At 39.6% G+C, this 15,601-nt stretch overlaps 2 protein-coding genes and 1 long non-coding RNA gene across 6 annotated transcripts in view; 1 reads left to right on the forward strand and 2 right to left on the reverse strand.

The window, feature by feature from the left end:
• The window catches only part of haus1 (HAUS augmin-like complex, subunit 1), a 40,179-nt gene extending 33,773 nt beyond the window's left edge, over positions 1 to 6,406 (reverse strand). Inside the window, exon 1 of one of the 3 annotated variants that reach the window (XM_067424705.1) lies at positions 6,269 to 6,406. The gene's annotated coding sequence lies outside the window, so the exon portion shown is untranslated. Of the gene's footprint in view, positions 1 to 6,236 lie in introns of all 3 variants that reach the window. The other 2 variants (XM_067424706.1, XM_067424704.1) reach the window with 2 other exon arrangements.
• Positions 1,556 to 13,797, forward strand: thbs4b (thrombospondin 4b). The gene is made up of 22 exons (XM_067424691.1): positions 1,556 to 1,797; positions 3,500 to 3,697; positions 6,223 to 6,506; positions 6,617 to 6,719; positions 7,021 to 7,103; positions 7,202 to 7,253; positions 7,489 to 7,640; positions 8,192 to 8,329; positions 8,570 to 8,647; positions 8,729 to 8,881; positions 8,959 to 9,063; positions 9,168 to 9,275; positions 9,416 to 9,575; positions 9,720 to 9,838; positions 9,921 to 9,973; positions 10,117 to 10,310; positions 10,617 to 10,795; positions 10,887 to 10,935; positions 11,027 to 11,223; positions 11,318 to 11,490; positions 12,024 to 12,163; positions 12,473 to 13,797. Exons 1-22 carry the CDS (start codon positions 1,722 to 1,724, stop codon positions 12,529 to 12,531), a joined length of 2,853 nt encoding a protein of 950 aa, XP_067280792.1. The 5' UTR covers positions 1,556 to 1,721; the 3' UTR covers positions 12,532 to 13,797.
• LOC137047130 (uncharacterized) lies at positions 11,500 to 15,032 on the reverse strand. 2 transcript variants are annotated; one of them, XR_010899150.1, is made up of 4 exons: positions 14,433 to 15,032; positions 14,164 to 14,225; positions 13,811 to 13,846; positions 11,500 to 12,155 (listed from the first exon to the last, which is right to left on the reverse strand). It is a non-coding gene; the product is annotated as an uncharacterized lncRNA (long non-coding RNA). The 2 variants fall into 2 exon arrangements; XR_010899151.1 differs by lacking the exon at positions 14,164 to 14,225.
• Positions 15,033 to 15,601: the final 569 nt, after the last annotated feature.

A 15,601-nucleotide genomic window follows, 5' to 3' on the forward strand; every position in this document is an offset into this window, starting at 1 on the left:
ATTTTCTCTGTTGTCATTGTCTATATGTGAACAAAGCATTTTTTTTGTACAAAAATAAAAAATCTATTGAAAATGTGCTTGCCTCTAAAAAAACCCTCCATGCTGCTAGGATATTGTCGGTTTTGCTAGGTGTTGTGTATAATTGCTGTGGAAGGTTGCCAGGAAGTTTCTATGTTGTTGTGGGTAGTTGCTAGGTGGTTGCTGGCGGTGTTAGTTACATTTTTGCGTTACTTTTTCTAACCTGAGCTTAGCTTGTTTGTCTTTTAAGAACAACATTTTTGACAAATGTAAAGCCCCTTTCACAAAAAGTGAAATGAATAAGCTTCAGGCTGAAAGAAATGTAAATTTAAAAAAAGCCTTTCTGCCATTTTGGATTAAAGAAAAATAGGATGCAGGAGAATAAAGTTTAACATGCTTACTTCAGCAAAAAAAAAAAGACACAAATGTGATGCTTATTTAATGTAATTATTGCTTATTTGTATGGTTGAAGTGGATCAATGAAGGTATAGGCAGCGAAGACATTGGTTTATAAAGTGAGATTAAATACATAAGGTATATTTATGTAATTTAATATATTTACCTATCACAGGTTTGCGTAATATTCTGCAATTGCATTTCACTAATTTTGAGGAATACTGAATCTGTAAATGCCTGCTCACATTTATTCTAAAACTACAATAGCCATCATGCTCACACAGCGCACAAAAAGCCACTGCACTTACTAGTCAGTCAATAAATGGAAAATCATATTGACTTCTGTTATTTCTTTGAAAAAGTAACTTTTGTCAGATATTTTAAAAGTAATGTGTTACTTTAATAGGTTCTTGAAAAAAGTACTGTACTGATTAGGTAACTCAAGTTACTTGTAATGCGTTACCCCCAACACTGCATGCCGCTGGGGCTTTGTAAGGTATTTTTTTAGGTGTTCATTCAATGGCAAAATACGGCTGTCATTCCCATAAATTAGAATTAAGCACTAAAAGATAAATCAACATCAAAGTCTTAAACGTTTCATTGCCTTTTTTAAAGTGCTACTGTGAATGTTATTAAGCTGCCATCGAGCTGAGAGATGAGATAATTGCTCCCGTATCATTAAACGGCTGTTACCAGTGTATGTGCCTGCTTCACATGTGTATCTGACTTTTTAATTTATTTTTTTATTACAGAATCCTTAGTGAGAGACTCAGACCTTCACGGAACATTAGCAACTCTCCATCCAGTTATCTTTAAACAATTCTCCAGAGATCCACCCCGGCAGGCGCATTTTACGGCACCTGCCAGTCAAAATGACAGGAAAATATGTGAAAACCTGAGAAAAAACGGATAGAGGGAAAAGGAGGACGGAGAGAAGGATGTGGAACAAATGGAACCTCATAAAAGGTACCAGTAAGAGTTCAGGCGGGAGCCAGGCTCGCCAATTATACGACACCCCTCTTCGCTCCGCCCACTCAGCATGGGGGTGTCTGTTAGACTCATAACTCCGCCCACCACAGCTGCGGTAAGTTGATAGACAGCCTGTTTCCTCACCCCAACACACACATCATTAAAACCCGAATGCACACAGACCTTGCTCTTTTCTTGTCCCTCACTCCTGTGTCCTACTCAATCACCCACAGACACACTCGCAGCCAAAAGACACGAAGGAATCAAAGATCAGCACCCATAGGACTCCTCTCTCTCACACACTCCTTCTGTGGGGTGGCAGAAGGTTGTGGTAAAGGATGGCCGGCACAATGCATCTCCTCACGGCTGTTTCTCTGATGTTGGCTCTCAGCTCAGCAAGCGCAGAATCAACCGGTGAGTACACATAAAGTGTCCTTAATAGGTTAAAATGTTTCTTTAATTCATGGAGTCGCCTGGCTTTACTAATAATATGACTATTTAAGTTCATTCAGAATAACATTTTACTGTAGTTCTACATACACTTTGCTGTTTTTCTCATGCCTCTTTGTCTAGTAAAATCTTACACCGAGCCTTAAATCTCACTCTAAGAGGCTCCTGTAATGGCAGTTTTTTTTCTTCTTTCATTTTCTCACATTTTCTTCTCCTATTTGCTTGGATCCTCTTTCAATGTGGATTGTCACAAAGCATCAGGCTCCGATTTAGTTTTTTGGACATTGCCTGTGTGTATATGAGAGAGTTGAAGTAAGTGTGTGTGTGTGTGTGTGTGTGTGTGTGTGTGTGTGTGTGTGTGTGTGTGTGTGTGTGTGTGTGTGTGTGTGTGTGTGTGTGTGTGTGTGTGTGTGTGTGTACGGTAGTTCATTCTGGGCTATAGAAGTCATAATGTCTTTTGCAGCAAGATGAGAGTGCATTATTTTATTGAATCTGAAAAACGGACACATAATACTTAAAGAAAACACACCCACACAAACACTGAGTACTTCCACCTACAGAGGATATAAACATTACCCTCTTTAATGTATATGTAATTACCTCAAGACACATGACTTGGAGAATGTTTGAACATTAAATGACAAATAATGCATAAAGCCAAATCACAGATGTTGAAAATCACGGTCGGCATGTAAATATTTCAACACACCATCTGTGAAAAGAAATGATGCTTTGGAGCAACAAACAGCTCTTTGAAATGGGCTAACTGTAATCTTCACAAGAAAGCGAAGATAAACAAGAGGCACAACAATGGCCTTGGTGTTTGTGGGAATATACTTAGTTGTATTCAGTCAATTGATGTGATAATTGCTAAGGCATGAAAATGAGAGTCAGACCATCTTTTGAGGTTAAATATTGGAAAAGACGTCATTCTTGGCTCATTAACATTTTTTTTCATACATTACGATTGCCTGTTTAGCCAATGGCACGCTTCCATCGCCATAACAACCAACATCTGTATTTGACATCCGGCAGTGTCACCACAACGGCTGTTCGTTCACCTGGTTTCCATGAAATTTTCCACTGAAAATGTTCAATGGATAAGATCCAGTTTGATCCGTGTCAATCTCAGTTATACAAACTAAGACCAGTCGCTTCAGTTACAGGATTTTCTGTTTAAAAACTCAAGATATTCATCTGAAAATCAAGCCTTTTCTGCTTATTCTAGAACCCAACAGAACACATTTCTATCAAGTGAAATTTCTACATCTGTCAAATGGTTCTCAACAAATTAATTTGGCATGGGGTTCAGCATTTAGACACAGACCATTATCCCATTCGCAATGCCAGAACATTCAAAATCTGAATGCATTTGAATCCCACTAGACTTGTTACAGTTGAGTTATGCATGAAAAAAAACATAACTAATTCTTGCCATTTACAAACTTCAAAGAACTACAAATCCTTTAACATTTATTTAGCAACATGCAACCGGCTAAATAAACAGTAACAGTATTTACAGTCTAACAGAAATGACATCAACCTAAAAAGGCCTTGGCATCACTCCCAGCATGCATTAGCCTGAGGAACAACTACATGCTTGTGAGCAGTTTGTTTTGTGTTTCTGTAACACTTATATAACATTTAAATAACATTTCCCCCGCAGTGTATAACCTCTTAACGTCGCCGGACTGTCTACCGGATCTACTGCATGGAGGTTTGGCAGAGCAGGGAGTAACGGAACTCTTTATTCTCACAACGTTCCGTCTCCAGCCTAGAACCGGAAACACCATATTCAGCCTGTACAATCCACGAGACAACAGCAAGTACTTTGAGTTCTCCGTGCTCGGAAAACTCAACAAAGGTACGTGAACTTTGACAGTGCCATACCTGTTCAAGCTTATGATTTCAGGAAGTTCTTTGCTTTGATTTACTACAAAAAATGTGCAACTGCCTTAAAGGTGGGGTAGTACAATTTCAGAGAGGCTTGCAAAAGTGAGCTAGCTTTGAAAGCATAAGATCCCACTCTCCCTCAGATCGTCTCCAAAGCCACGCCTCCTCCAAAACACATGAACTCACACAGCAGGGAGCAAAAAAAAGCACCACGAGAGACAGCATTAAACTAATTCATGTCTCGCACATAACGTTACAATAATAATGAACTTAAACAACTTAGAGAGCACTGACCTCTATTATCTGACTGCTGCAGTTTAATTTCAGCGTTGATAGTGTTGCCATTGAAGCGCATAAATTCAAGTAACAAACCGCTCCAAGTATACGGTCACAGGTTTCCATCTCTTCCGAATTACAGTAGTTATGGCGTGAACGCAGCATAAACTCTTTTTTTTGGTTGAGGAGCAACTGTTAAAGGCGGCTGCTGTTTTGGTTGCAGTGCTCGGGGACTGATGTCTAACATGAAACACACTAGGGGTGTAACAATACATCGTTAACTGATATATCGCAATATAAAAATTTAAACATAATGATTTACGATATAGCGTTGTTCTATCCAAGGCTCAACTTGCTGTATTTTTAAGGTATAATTCATCCAAAAATGTAATTTCTGTCATCGTGTATTCACCCTCATGTCGTTTAACTTCAAAACACAAATCAAGACATTGAGAGATTTCTTTCTCTCCATTTAAAGGTCCACTGAAATCAAAATTGAAGTTTTTTTAGCTTTTAGTATGACTATGTTAGCCTTAAAGTTATGAATAGGCTGGTATGTTCCAAAACTATGGCAAAATTTGCATTTAGGAGATATAAGCATTCAAAATGTACAGTCTCTCACTTCCGTTAAAACGAATCTCAGATTTTGGTGACATCATCGCAGACTTCACTTACTCGTCAAATCTTCTGTCCAATCAAAATGCTCTCTAGAATCTAAAGCCCGCCCCCTACACTGCTGAAGCTGCGGCTGAACTCGGTCAGTTGTTAACACACATTTACTAGTTTCTACATGGTGAAAGGCACATAGCACACTAGATATGTGATAGGAAACGATTCAGTGTAAATATGCTTTCATTTGAGGCGAATAAAGTCTGTTTTCACATTAGTTTCACGCACCGCAGCAGCGCATACACCCCAACGGCTCAGGTCTAAATTTAGACTACAGACACGAGAGCGCAGCGCGGATCTTATGCGCGAGTCGGCACAGGCAACAAACATTGACCCATTTCAAAAGCGATATGGAGGAGATTATGATGGTAAACGGTTAGAGGAAACTGGCTTTACCAAACAGAAAGGTCCGCTCTTGCACTCTAGTCAAACTGTATATTAACGAAAAGCTATTGGCTGTTTCAAAAAAAAGGGGAGGAGCTGCTAACAGCTGGAGCCGTTTCAGGAGAAATTACGTCAACACATTGAATAATGCGGCGCGTTTCAAGGCACTTCAGTGAGCCTTTAAAAGTACATTCCTCTTAAAAGATTATTTAAAAGATCCAAAAAAATTCATCATTGCATCATAAAAATAACTTATCTAGTGTCTAATCCAAATCCAAGCTATGGCTTTATATGATGAACAGATTTACAACTGCGCACATAGGCCTACTGTAGTAAACACGATATAAAGCTTGCGTGGTGCGTGAAAACAACATGAGAATGAGTAAATGTGAAAAAGTGAAAGCACAAACATCATTTAAAGCGGTACTCCTCAAAGTGAAAGTTTTGGTAGTCAGATTATTCAAAGGATTTAAGATGGGTTATTCCTATATGTATAGTGCATTAATAGTGGGAGAGGTGTAGACATAGCCAGCCCCGGGAGAGTCAGATCCAATCCAAAGGGAAAACATTTTTAAATTTGAGTGACATCACTACAATTAATGAATATGCATAATGTTGAACATTTATAATAATGCAATGGGGGAATATGTGTGGGTCCTGTTAATAATACAATGATAATAATAATATTTTAATAATAATTAAAAAGTAAAATAAAAAAAACTATTTTCTTTATTTTTGCTTAAAATATTGCGATATATTACGTATTGTGATTTCATTATCGGGATTTGTATGGAATCAAGAAACAATTGTATCGTTACACCCCAAAAATGCACTGACGTCGTGTGATGCCTGCGCGAACAGGGTCCGTGGAGGTATGAAAATACATAAATTGAAAGGCAGGTAGGACATCGTATCACTGCATTCGGATCTCAGCAATGATAGGAGGAAATTTTGTATGGTCCTCCCACAGATGATATATATATACACATATAAATACTTTTAGACAACTTAACTTAATGATTGTTATCAGGATGTGAAGAGACTTTAAACCAGCATAATAAAAATGCTTCTGGAAAAAATCAACTGCCCTGCCTTAAGCTCTAAAAACAAGCAGAAATTACAGAAATGTGCAAATGGATAAGTATAAAAAACTCTCTCTCTCTTTAGCTACTTTACGGTACCTGCGCAGAGATGGTAGGATGAGTACTGTCACCTTGAACAACCTGAAACTGGCTGATGGTGAGAAGCATCGGCTGCTCTTCCATCTAAAGGGACTGGAGGTGGGCCAACCAGGGGGCTTCCCGCACAGCCAGGGGGTATTACCGGTGCCTGGGGTGGAGCTACACCTGGACTGCAGGCTGGTGGAGACGCTGAGAGATTTACCAGCTGTGTTCAATGGCCTAAACAATCACCAAGGAGTGGAGCTAAAAACTATGCAGGGGAAAGCACATGTATATATGATTTCACATATTAAATAGTTACACACTTACATTTTTTTTGCTGCATGCACTTATACACTAGCATAAACTCACCATTGTGCTATTTCTGTTCTGATTGGCAGGAGGAGTTGGAGGAGCTCAAACTGGCATACGGTGATTCAATGGAAAATGTTGCATCGCTGCAAGACTGCCACACTCACCAGAGCGACTCCGTACAGACTTTAGGTAACTTGATTTTTACATTTCTGAAGAAAACATGAGTGGTGCCACCGAAATTCTGGGGTGTTATTGGTGGTTGCCAGGGTGTTGCTGGGGGCGGGGTTATGGTTGGTTGCTATGGCTAGAAGTTTGTTAACAAGGATTTTCCAATGGCATTAGCAAACCTTTTCCATCCAAGACGCCCGTTAAGCACAAAACCAGTTTAATTACTGAGTGTACCTTTGGGGAATAGATTCCAAAAGAGATAAAGAAAAGAGAGTCAGTATGTGTCTGCTAAAATTGTAAATGTTTTTTGTTGTTTATAAAGGGCTTAACACAAAACAGCTTACAAATCAGATGCTGGAGCTAACTAAAGTCATTAATGAGCTGAAAGATGTTCTTATTCAGCAGGTAAAAGCTTTCTGCCCATTATCCTTTTTTACCACTTTGTTTAATGTTCTTCATTTCCACCACCGCTTATTTACGACCCAGATTCTGTGTGTTTACAGGTGAAGGAAACATCTTTCCTCAGAAACACCATCTCTGAGTGCCAGGCCTGTGGTAAGACATTACAATGAGCAAGAGCTTGATTTGCTTGAGTTTGTTGATGCAGACATTCAGATGAGAGACCTAAACAAGATATATTTGTGTTCACAAATATTCAAGGCAACATGTGTCAAACTAATACTCCAGTCTAGTCATGACTTCAAAGTTACCAAAGCTGAAGCAGATTTAAAGCTGGAGAGCAATCTGTCTTGTGTTCAGTTACAGGCTAAATATTATTGGTTAATTCTAGGTCTGGGTGGAACGGAAGTGGTGAAACCAAAATGCACACCTGGAGTGTGTTTCCGTGCTGATATGTGCATAGAAACAGATGAAGGGGTGGAGTGTGGTCCTTGCCCTGATGGATACACTGGAGATGGATACAGCTGTGACGACGTTGACGAGGTACGTGCCTATCCATTAAATGACTCATATCACCGCAAATTACTTTTTACTTGATATTCTGAAATAGCCAGAGGAAATTCAATAGACCAAATTGTTGCTATAAAATTTTGTTGTGATGCCAGTTTGAGTAGTGTTTGGGATTTATATGCGTTGAAGTGTTTGATGTGCTGAAAAAACATCCTGCATTAATGAATACATGGCCACTCACTTCAGTGATGCCTCTTATTTGTTCAAGTTGGCCAACCTAAGTACAGCGAGGTAAGAAAGAACATTTTTACAAGCAAAAAATGTCCTATTTAAGCTAAGTAAAACATCAATGAAGCTTAAATTAAGACATTTTTAAAGTTACAAGTACTTTTTCACCTTGACTGAAGCTTAAATTAAGAAATGTTTAAAGTTAAAAGTACTTTTTCACCTTTATTTTAATAGACTGTATAGAGTTAGATGGAAACAATGGAAAAGGAAATGACCACGAGACGCAGCTTCATATGTTGGAGCACTAATGTTGTTTGAATGCATGACATTGCCATGCATCTTTGCGTCTATCGTAGTGCCAATTTAACCCCTGCTTCCCTGGTGTGAGGTGTGTGAACATGGCTCCAGGGTTCCGCTGTGAGGCATGTCCTCTCGGATTCACTGGCAAACCACTGCAGGGTGTTGGTGTGACCTATGCACAAACGCACAAGCAGGTATGTCACTGACGTCTTGGAGCTCACATGATCAATTGTCAAGATTTAGCATTCCCAAGAGCTACTGTGCACGTCATATGATATAACGCAAAGTTAAGCCAATTCCAAAAAAGGGCCATTTGCAACTGATATTTTGATGCACAGCTATTGATTAATGGACGAGGCCATTACAAGCGAAAGGGTGTTTAGTGTATGACTGGGTACTATGCTTACATTTCCTAATTCCTACTTTTTCTTTAGGTGTGTGATGATATCGATGAGTGTAAAGGACCAGATAATGGAGGATGCACCCCCAACTCCATCTGTATGAACTCTGTGGTGAGAACCAACATGTTCATGCATTTATATTATGCAAAGTGGCATCACCTTAAAGTGTTATATGTGTTATTGTGTGTGTAGGGATCATATCAATGTGGCCGATGTAAGACCGGATTTACAGGTGACCAGAACAAAGGTTGTAAACCAGAGAAAAGCTGTGGAAACCGCCTACAGAACCCTTGCGACCCCAATGCACAGTGCATAGAGGAGAGAGATGGCACCATCACATGCCAGGTACTTTTGAAACACACATGAAAAAAAAGCATAACGTTTAAGGGCAAATTCTTAGAGTTTGTGTGTGTGTTTACTAGTGTGGCATTGGATGGGCTGGAAATGGTTATCTTTGCGGTAAAGACACGGACATCGATGGGTACCCTGATGAGAAGCTGCGCTGCCGCGACCCAACCTGCAGAAAGGTAATTATGGCAACAATGCAATCAGTATTGACTTGCTTAGGGCTCTGGTGACATCACTTGCCTGTCTCTGGGAGAGACTATTCATATTTTGTCCTCAATACCAGGATAACTGTATAAGCGTTCCAAACTCTGGACAAGAGGACGCAGATGCCGATGGGAAAGGCGATGCATGCGACCCAGATGCAGATGGAGATGGAATATTGAATGAGCAGGTAAACACAAACATGCACACAGATTCATGTATTGGTTGATTATATGTTAATGCACTCTAGAATTTCAAACTAATTCCTTTAAAATCTCTTACCTCTTGTGTTTTTATCTCTTTGTTTCTGTGTATATGTACGGATTTTAGGATAACTGCTGGTTGACGCCAAATATAAATCAGCAGAACAGTGATAAGGACAGTCATGGCGATGCATGTGACAACTGTGTCCGAGTGGATAACCCAGACCAAAGAGACACAGATTCTGATGGCCTCGGAGATGCATGTGATGACGACATGGATGGAGATGGTAAGAGACACACACACACACACACGCAGTGAACAGGGAAGTACGTCTAATTGTCTTGATGATTCGTTTCCAACAAAAGATTTGTCTTTGTCTTTTTAGTACTGAGTCATTGACATTTTTGGGGTCCGTTTTATTGATTGTCAGGGTTGAAAAATTTCCTGGATAACTGCCAGCGAGTGAAAAATCGTGATCAGCTGGATCGTGATGGGGACGGTGTGGGAGATGCATGTGATAGCTGTCCTGACATCCCAAATCCAAATCAGGTACATTATTCACAGATGGCCAAATATCCCTTATATACCGTTCTGTTCTTCTATACTATACATGCAATCCTCTTCTCCCCAGTCTGACATTGACAATGATCTTGTTGGAGACTCTTGCGACACAAATCAAGATAGGTATGAAAAGGTCCATCACTCTTTCATTTGCATATCAGTTTCTTCATTGTTACACCAAAATGATGAATTATCAGCCACAACTCTGAATGGTCTGTAGTAATTTCTGTGAGAATTCCTGTAATACAATTTTTTATATGCTTCAGCGATGGTGATGGTCACCAAGATAGCAAGGACAACTGCCCAATGGTAATTAATAGCTCCCAACTAGACACAGATAAAGACGGACTGGGAGATGAATGTGATGATGATGATGATAATGACGGTATTCCCGACTTGCTGCCTCCTGGACCAGATAACTGTCGGTTGGTGCCAAACCCTGACCAGATAGATGACAACGGTGAGTACACCACTGTTCCTTACATAGACATAGTATGCACTGTACATTATTCTGTGATAATCTACTCACCCAGAATGTCCAAAGAACAAACTAGAAAATTAAAAGTGGCTGTCAAGCTATTTAAAAGTAGTTGACATATGACTTTGCACTATATTCCAAGTCTTCTAAAGCTGTATGAAACCTTTGTGAAAGAAACAGACAGAAAATCATCCCATTGTTCACAGAAAGTCTTGCACTTTGTATTGCAGTGAACATACAGAAATCATATTACAATCATTCCTCACTCACCTGTTTCTTTCTACTCAGATGATGGGGTAGGCGACATATGCGAATCAGATTTTGACCAGGACAAGGTAATCGACAGGATCGATAACTGTCCAGAAAATGCAGAGATCACGCTGACAGACTTCAGAGCCTATCAGACAGTTGTACTGGACCCAGAGGGTGATGCTCAGATTGACCCCAACTGGGTGGTTCTTAACCAGGTACAGCAAAATATACATAGAATTTTATGTCTCTACAGAAAACTGTGTTTGAGACATGCATTTCTGAAAAATTATTTGCCTTGTTGCAAAGGGAATGGAGATTGTCCAGACTATGAACAGTGATCCAGGCCTCGCTGTTGGTGAGTGGATGCATGTTTTTCACATATAACACGATTAATGACACATTAAGTTATTTTTATGAATAATGCCATTACCCTCTCCGATGACTAGGTTACACCGCATTCAGTGGTGTTGATTTTGAGGGAACGTTCCATGTGAATACGGTGACTGATGATGACTATGCCGGCTTCATCTTTGGATACCAGGACTCTTCCAGTTTCTATGTGGTGATGTGGAAGCAAACGGAGCAGACATACTGGCAGGCCACACCCTTCAGAGCCGTAGCTGAACCTGGCATTCAGCTGAAGGTTGATTAGCTGAATTACAGGATATATGATCTCTAAATTTGTGAGAAAGTCTTTCATGGAATTAAAATAACTAATCTTTATCTCTCGCTTTCAGGCAGTGAAGTCCAAGTCTGGTCCAGGTGAGCATTTGAGGAACTCTCTCTGGCATACAGGTGACACTAATGATCAGGTGCGTCTCCTGTGGAAGGATCCAAGGAACGTTGGATGGAAGGATAAGGTATCATACCGCTGGTACCTGCAGCACCGCCCACAAGTCGGATACATTAGGTGAGCCAATCCAAATTTTGTGCTTACTTCCCTGTCTCGTGTACTCGGATATGCGTCATTACTTACGTTGCACAAGTGCCCACTACTGGCAGAACTTGTGAACAAGGTTTAAATGAAACACAATAAGCCCTTGATCATTAGTTTTTGCGTGCATATGCTATGCACTGTAAACCCCTTGGGTAGGATTAGTGCTTTGGGTTACGTGCATATTACACAAAGCTGGATGTGCACATTATAATGGACATCCACCAACAGAAATGTTAATCGGCGATTATGAAAAGTTTGCCAACGAATGTAAATCAATATTTACATAGCATAATAGTAGTAATTTTATTTGTCTGACACGTGTCCCGCCAAAATCACATATACTGTCCTGCAACAGATCAACAGCCAGGTGTTCACAATAGGGTGTCTAAAAGTGGAGTGGAACGCAGCCATAGTTTGAAGCCAAGCTTGCAAAGTTGTTACTTATGAGAAAAATAGTGGTAAAAAAAACAAAATGATTCAGTACAGACGTCTATGTGTGTTTTTAGGGTTCGGTTCTATGAGGGAACAGAGCTGGTGGCAGATTCTGGGGTGACAATTGATACCACAATGAGAGGAGGGAGACTGGGAGTGTTCTGCTTCTCTCAGGAGAACATCATCTGGTCAAACTTGAAGTACCGCTGCAATGGTGAGAACACAAACATACGTAATACACTGAAGCAGCAATGCAACAGTTAGAACAAGCATAAACATATACACAAACATTGAAATTCAAAGGTGTTAAAATAAAGAAATACTTTTATTCAGAAAGCATGCATTAAACTGATTAAAAGTGGCAATGTTACAATATATAATTATAACATTTACAATTTATGTTACCTTAACTTTCGAATGGTAGTGCACATGCAAGCCAATACAAACTCACACCATGTATTCAAAACTTATTACAGAACCTATACATTTATCATATTGTATTTTATCATCACCTCTTTTCTAGACACCATTCCAGAGGACTTCCAGGAGTTCAGTACACAACACGGCATGGACCCCCTGTAAATTATTCCCTTAATGCTATGTTTATACCAACACACCATTACACACAGTCCTATGTGTGTCTCTAAAAGGGTGAAACACATTTGTACACAATGTGTGTGTAGAATTGGGATACGTGTATACACAATGTGTATGCCATTTGTTTTTTAAATCAACACATTTTTTACTCCGTTTATTTGATCAAAAAACTTTAACAAATAAGTTAGATCATATAATTTTTAGATGAGATGGACATTATTTCCTGTTGTCAGTCAGTAACAAGTTATCATTATCAGCTACCTGCCTAGACTGTAGGTATATTTGCATCACATTCATTGTGAAGAGAACATATACAAGAAAGAATGACGTATTACGATAAAAGATAAGTAAACTTTAACTTGGGAGTCTCACATTCATTTTGGCACCAATAAAAGAATCTATTCAAAACATGTGACGATATTTTACGTAATTCTGTCCTATGTATGACTGTACTTTTATCTGACTAAGATTTGTATGTTCTGTGGCCCAGAGACAATACCTCTTTTCTAAAAATCTAGCTGCCTACCTAGCCTGCTGTATGGTAACATTGAAACATTATAATTTGGAATTGGGATACTTGACTTCAGCTAAAAGGTATCTTAATTATGCTGCCTACCTTTTGGAACATCAGTAACTAGCCTTAAAATGCTGTTTTGGCAGGCTAGGGTTTGGATCAGAGCTTATGTTCAATGAGCTTATAAGTTAGTTCATTCACATGAGGCTGTTTGCTCTGCAGCATTAGTGCCAGAGTGAGTTAACAGCTAGAGTAAAGAGTCTCTCCTGCTGTTTTTGCTCTTAGCTCATGCTAACCTCAGCAGTTCTTGCCTCCGTTCACATTCCTCCTAATGTAGAAGCTGTTTTATTAGAGTTTGAAGGAGGAAAAAAAGCTTTGGCTGTTCAGAACATTAAACAAAATGGTCAGCAGATGGCAGTATGGCCCTAGCATTCACTGACTATTGCTGCTAGCTGTTAGAACAGTCAGTTCTCTTTACTGTGTTCTCATGTCTATTTCCCATCTGAATATTAATATTTTTCAGACAATCACCCAGTCTGCCAAACCAATCTTGGCTGGATTCATTAACAAAGCAGTTGATTATGAAAATAATTACACAACCAAATGAATCTGACTGAGAAGAATCTGAAGTGAGAGGTGCTGTCAAATGCCACTTTACTCATTATGAATCACCCCCGTAACCTTTACTGAGAGCGACTGAGGGAGAAAAAGTGAGCACAGAAGGAGAAGATGGTGTAGGAAGAACCGTACCTGTGAATATCACTCCCCTGCAACACATAGCTTATCCTACAATATGCACAAATAGGGAAAAGGTTAGACAGAAAGACTGTAGGATAGTAAATATTTTCTATTTTACTATCTATTAGATATTTTATATCTTTTACTATTCCTGTAGTAGTATTATGGTATGGTGATGGTATTCATATGTCACTAAGGTACTTTGAAGAATAACATGGTATTTCCATGTTAGTGTTTAAGGCACCATGTCCAAATACCATGCATGGCTTTTTTATTTTTATTTTTTAACTAGTTACTACAAGTGTTAATACATAGGGTTAGTGCTTTTTAAATATGTTGCTCGCTTACAAACATGAATGATATACCTTAGTTTTTGTGTCCTTAGTAGGCCTATTACCATCCATGTGATCAGATGTATGATTTTCAGCTAGAGGATGATAAAACGGGTAAAAATCCCAGACAACATTTTTGGAAGGTTTCTTTGGATTTGTGAAGGAAAACACCTAGCAACACGCTAAAAACAATCACACTTTCTTCAGAAAATGTCTAAATCTATTCGTTAAGACTACTCTGCTCATGTTTTTATTAAGGGTCACTTAAGAAAGCCTAATCAGCCAAACAACAATTAACTCACGGGACATCCCCCAATCGCTCCGACCTCGTTGGATAGAGGGATTCTAATTTCGTCGGGAATTAATTTAGGAGCCATTAAGTCGACGATAATAACGGTCATCCGTCCAGTGCGCGGGAATAACTGACTTCGCCACAACGAGGGCGCGAAAATTACGCGGCATCCGCTGGTCACGAGCCGAGTTATTATTAAAAGCACGAGATCACGACTTCTTACGATCCCCTGCAGAGCTTCTCATCGCAGAAGCACAATGTTCCCTAGTCTTCGACACTGCGCTAGCACAATGTTCCCACAGTTCCTTTACAAACATTTTCACGGCGAGACACTCTCACATTCATCTTTCAATCGAGACACAACGGAAATGTCCGGCCGGTCTATAATGACAGATTTCGAGGTGTCATTGAACACCACTCGGCTCGGCTATTCTGCGCCCCCTCCTTCTATTTTTCCAAAATGGACGAAATCTGGCTCGGAGATTCTCTGACGTTTCTGACAGGGACATCTACACCAAATTTGTCCAATTTTCCGGTACCAGCGGGAATCCTGAAGCATCCTTCGTCTGTGATTGGCTGAACGCGTAACGTCTGAGGAAATATGGCCATTTATGTACCGAGGAATGCTCGCCAATTCACCTGCACGTACGTTGCGTAATGCGACATTCCCCAAGGCTCCGCTTTTAATGCATGGTCAGTATAACGTCGAATACAGTTTGTGAAGGATCGTGAATGCGCAAGGACTTTTTATTCCTGCGCAGATGCGAACATTAACTGTCCCCATGACGAGCACAAAGAACTATTGGTACACAAGCCAATCACACGTTAATTGCCTGTAATTGCATGTGTGGGTGAAGCGGTTCTGGCTGTAATTTTCCATCTGTTATAATTGCACTTTGACACAAAGGACATTTAAGTGTGCGTGTGAGAGATGTGCAATTATAATAAGACTTTATTGCCTGCTCAAGGCATCAAACATGATTTGACATTTTATAATAAAACTGACATTCAAGCACAGATCTACCAGGGGACAGAGGAAGATATATAAAACACCATAGACATTTTCTAAGTAGCCTAGTATAATATCCTATATAATGTCGAAAATGCTAATTTAGCAATAACCTTCCATCTTTATCAGGGAGTTAAATGGTCTGAAAGCCCTCTTATTACCCAATGGCA

Source organism: Pseudorasbora parva, chromosome 18, assembly GCF_024679245.1.
Source record: "Pseudorasbora parva isolate DD20220531a chromosome 18, ASM2467924v1, whole genome shotgun sequence".
Lineage (NCBI taxonomy): Eukaryota > Metazoa > Chordata > Actinopteri > Cypriniformes > Gobionidae > Pseudorasbora > Pseudorasbora parva.